At 36.9% G+C, this 4,630-nt stretch overlaps 1 protein-coding gene across 1 annotated transcript; it reads right to left on the bottom strand.

Moving 5' to 3' along the window:
• Positions 1–206: 206 nt before the first annotated feature.
• Positions 207–3,633, bottom strand: LOC143569272 (uncharacterized). The gene is made up of 2 exons (XM_077055233.1): positions 3,508–3,633; positions 207–437 (listed from the first exon to the last, which is right to left on the bottom strand). Exons 1-2 carry the CDS (start codon positions 3,631–3,633, stop codon positions 207–209), a joined length of 357 nt encoding a protein of 118 aa, XP_076911348.1.
• Between the last annotated feature and the right edge of the window lie 997 nt (positions 3,634–4,630).

Genomic DNA, 4,630 nt, shown 5'->3' on the forward strand with positions numbered 1-4,630 from the left:
CAAACCCAACCCTTTTGAATAGCAAACCCAACCCTACTTACACCCATACAATAATTATTATAAACCAGTACAATCAAGGGAGAAAATTAAGCATAATAAACCAACCACAAGTCTTTGATTAAAATTATTGTCACCGTATATAATAAGAAATACCCTTACATAAAACAAAAGTGAGATAATAATAATAATAATAATAATAATAAAAGTTACTCTTGTGAGTTTGGAGGCGGGTACTTAATGGCGTTAAGACGGATCTTACGGAGGGCAGCTTGGCCTAGATCGACGCCGCAGATGTCAGAGAGCCTGACAAGGTAGAGCAAGACATCAGAGAGCTCCTCACCCAAGTGCACTTTCTCTTCTTCTTTCCAGTCTTTAAGTCCCTTTTCAACTTCTCCTTTCCATTGAAATATCTCTGACAATTCTCCTACTTCTCCCACCTATTAATATTTCATTTAATTTAGGGGGGAACTTAATATTTAATTAATTAATTACAACAAAATTAAATGTTTTAATAATTAAAAAAATTGTAAATGATAATTACAGTTAAGAGCATTTTTAATTGTTATGAGTGAGTTATATATATTATATATAAAGAGATTGTAAGTGGGTGTGAGCGAAGTAGATAAATAAACTTTTGTTGATTAGTAAATTTGGAGAATCAATTTTCATCTGTTATATTTTTTAATATTTTAAAAGTAGTTATGAGTGGAGGAGAGAAAAATATGTAATGATAAAAGTAAAAAAAACAATGTAATTTTCAGTATAATTATAAAGATAAAAATAGAGATGCTACTGAAAATGCTCCAGTAAAATTATTAATTTTCAATTTATCGTCAAATATAATTGCAGTGGAAAATTAACTCGTCCGCCTACCATGAAATAGAAACTTTTGAAATTAATATAAAAACTTTTTTAAGTTATTTATTCAGTTAGGTTAAAACTTAAAACAAATACTAAAGAGTAAAACAAGTTTCATAAACGAGATTTAGAAATGGCTTTATCTTCTTCCTTTTTTAAGTTTCATAAAAACAATTTTACAATTTATCAAAACGAATATGTATTTTTGTAAGTTTAAAAGCTGAGATAAAAATTTCCCCCTTTTTAAAAGTTTATTAAAACTTGCCAAATACCGTCTTTTCTATGAAAGCAAAATAATAAGGCTGAGGGGTGCGGAGCGCGAGAAGGGGCGCGAAAGCCCTTCCGCTCGCACCCCGGGGCGCGAGCACCACACCACCGAGGCGCGAGAGGGGCGCGAGAGGGGTGCGAGCACGCAGACCAAGGCAGGCGCAAGGGGGATCACGGCTGAAAATGGGCGTAAAGTGGCTTGGGAATGCGTGCATAGCCGTTGGGGCTTTAATAAATAGAGCCGTTGGCTCTTTAAGGTTATTAAAAAAAAAAATTTTTTTCTCTATATAAACCAATATCAACCCAATATCACATACCACACCCAAAATCACATAAAATACTTACCACAACCTCAAAAAAACCCAAAATCACCCCATCTTCCAAACCTTTTTTTAAAAACATGGCTGGAAATTGGTACCCAAACCTAGATTCAGATTACAGTTACGACGATTTATGGTCGGCACCGGACCAACCGATGTTTTATTCGGGGTCGCAACAATCATCCGGCTTTCAACCATCCAACATACAACCGTCTCCTAACTTTGTTGTTCCGGAGACACAAGAACCAGAAGGTGAAGCTGCGGGACAAAGAAGACGCGTCCACCGGAAAAAACAAGTTGCAACGGACGGGTCGGGTTCTGCTTCGACTGGAAGGACGAAACGGAAAACCACTCCGTGGTCATCGGATGAGAAGGAAGCCCTGTGTCGGGCTTGGATAGTCACTTCTGAGGATCGGCGTTGCGGTAATTGTTTTAACGTTTTTAAAAATGATTTTTAATAAAAAAGTTAAATGACTTACAAATTTATTTATGCATTTTGCAGCGGACTACCAAAAGAGCAAGGTCTTTTGGACAAAGGTTAGGGAGACGTTCTATTCGCTCGTTGGGAGTACAGAGCGGAACGCCGATATGATTTCGGGTCGGTGGACCGAAATCAGAAAATTTGTCGGCTTGTTTACTAATCTGTTCAACAGGAACGCCGGTCGTATGAGACCAAGTGGCAGTGACGATTTGGCGGTTTATAATTTCACTGTCGAAGAGTGGAAGCAGGAGTGCCTGCGGAGGTATGGGACGGTACGTGGGACGATGTAAAGGTGTGGGAGAGGTTGAGGTGTTATAAGTGGGTTGAGCTGGTGGCGCCGGACGTTGATGCGGAAGTAGGGCCGAAACGGACTAAAACTAGTTCGTCTGGAGCGTACAGCACTTCCGCCGGGTCGGATTGCCGGGTTGGATTCGACCTAAACGTTGCGGGGGAGGAAACGTCTTCACCGCCGAGGAGGCGGCCATTGGGAAGGGACGCCAGGGGGAAAAAACCGGCTGAGGGGGAAGCCGTAAACATCACCGATCTTGTTGAATCCCTCAATAAATTCAACAAAACCATGGAGGTGGTCTCTAATGACAAAAAGGAAAAAAAAAAGAGAGATTTGGACTTCCTTACAAGAGACTTCAGTAACCTAAATCCGGTCGACCAAATGCTGATGGAAAAACAAAAGGAACGTATCCGGAAGAGGTTGATCGAAGAAGACCAAGCCGAAGAATAAGAATAATGTTTTTTTTAGTACTTTAATTTTTTTTTTAGATATTAATGTGTTTTTTTAATTAATGTGTGTTTTTTTAAATAATTTCTTGTTTTTTTAATAATACGTTTTTTTAATACATTTATAAAAAAATAAAAAAATAAACCGCTCGCGCCCCCTCTCGCGCCCCTCCACTCCAGGGCCCGGGGCGCGAGCACCACAACCAACACCTATCTTATCAAGTTTCTCTCTCTGCCACACGTCACAATATTATTGGCTGGCGCCCCCACTCGCGCCCCCTCTCGCGCCCCCCACACCCTCAGCCTAACATGACAACATTAAAGATTAGACTACCTTATAAGAGTTATTTATTTATTGATTAAAAGATGTGAGCTAAAAAAATCATGATCTTTTCTTTAAATACAATTTAATGTAAAATCATGAATAATTAATTAACTACATATAAAAAAAACAAAAAACTGGAGGCTCTAATATTGAAACTTGAAACATTAAAAAACACAAGTTGGAATTACAAATTCACTTGCGATATTAATGGAACATGTTATCTTCATATCTTGATTCGAAAACTCATTTCTCCGTATTAATAACAAAAAAAAACATTTAAAATTTGCTAATCAACATAGCTAGTTGATGGACGGTTGAAACTCCGTCGTGAACTCGGGTATTGATGACTGACAGGTCTATTAACTTACCACAGAGTCAAAACGCCGTTTAAAAAGAAAAAGACGGATCAAGTCGATCTTGCATCATTTAAAGTACTTTTGCTTGAAAACTAGATAATCACCTACTTTTGGAAGCATGATTACAGAAAAAACACACATAACATAAAAGAGTGAATTAGTTACCAAAGCCAAAAGAAGATTTCTGGGGCTGTGATACTGCTCCCAGTCACGTTCTTGAGCGAAATCATGCATCTTTTGCTTTAGTAGCTTCAGTGTCACTGTCTCCTCTTCTGAAGTACCCGTCGTCATCCTTGGCCGGAGTTACACCAAACAATATGAAAACAATATGAAATATGATGAAATTCCTCTCTCTCTATATATATAATATATAACTTTATTGTATCTGATTGGATTTATATGATTTGATTTGATTTGATTTTCTCCTTTTTTACTTTATCGTGCATTAATTTCTATTGTTTTTATTTAGTTAAATTATTATTACTATTATTTATTTTATTACTTAGAATATGACAATTTGTTTAAATAATAATAACACAATTCATAATTTGTCTAAATAAGTAATAAAATCAATTCATTTGATGTTTTTGTAAGCGACCCTTTATTTATAAACCTCTATGGTATTTAAACATCTCTCCCTTATACGGACGCCTTTAATACGCCGCAATATACATCTATACACGACGTGTGGAATGCACATATCCTGATTCCCTGGTGACCTAGGAGTTTGTGAAAGTAGTACCCTGTATTTAGCCTTATACGTGGTGTACATACCTCCGAGAATATAATTTGGGTGTTTTGCTCGTTGTTTGGGGGTTATGGATTTGAACACCGGGTATAGGCGTATACGCTGCGTTTAGGCCTTGATAGTAAATGCGACGTATAGGCCAGTAGGCGGCATATAGACATGTTTAATGTTTTGAAATAAACCACCTCTTTTTTTTTCAGGAAACGTTGAACGTAAATAAAATAAAAACGTTTTTGAAATCAATTCTATTCGAAAAGCTGAAGATGTTAAAAATTTTCTTTTGAACATAATCATTGTGTCTTCCTCCATCATACTCATTTTGTTTACAAATAGAGTTGAAGATGTTAAAAATTCTCCACTTTTTCCAGAGACTTCCGGAGCCTTCCCGATAAACTCCACTTTCCATAACCTTTCTGACAAATGTTCTTTCAATATAGATATACACTATAATAACTGCAAACAATGACGTATCCGAAAATGTTGACCCGAACACCTTAATCAAGAAACTTGTGAAATCAGGTAAGTATGCAGAACTAATTA

This window comes from Bidens hawaiensis, unplaced genomic scaffold, assembly GCF_021521415.1.
Source record: "Bidens hawaiensis isolate Kalapana, Puna unplaced genomic scaffold, B.hawaiensis_p1.1 tig00024437_1, whole genome shotgun sequence".
Classification (NCBI taxonomy): domain Eukaryota; kingdom Viridiplantae; phylum Streptophyta; class Magnoliopsida; order Asterales; family Asteraceae; genus Bidens; species Bidens hawaiensis.

What these genes read in the sequence shown, in the direction of transcription:
- LOC143569272 (XM_077055233.1), bottom strand. Translation starts at nt 3,633, where the DNA reads ATGACGACGGGTACTTCAGAAGAGGAGACAGTGACACTGAAGCTACTA. An exon ending in GAAATCTTCTTTTGGCTTTG is followed by an intron (nt 438 to 3,507) that starts GTAACTAATTCA and finishes AAATATTAATAG; the next exon opens with GTGGGAGAAGTAGGAGAATT.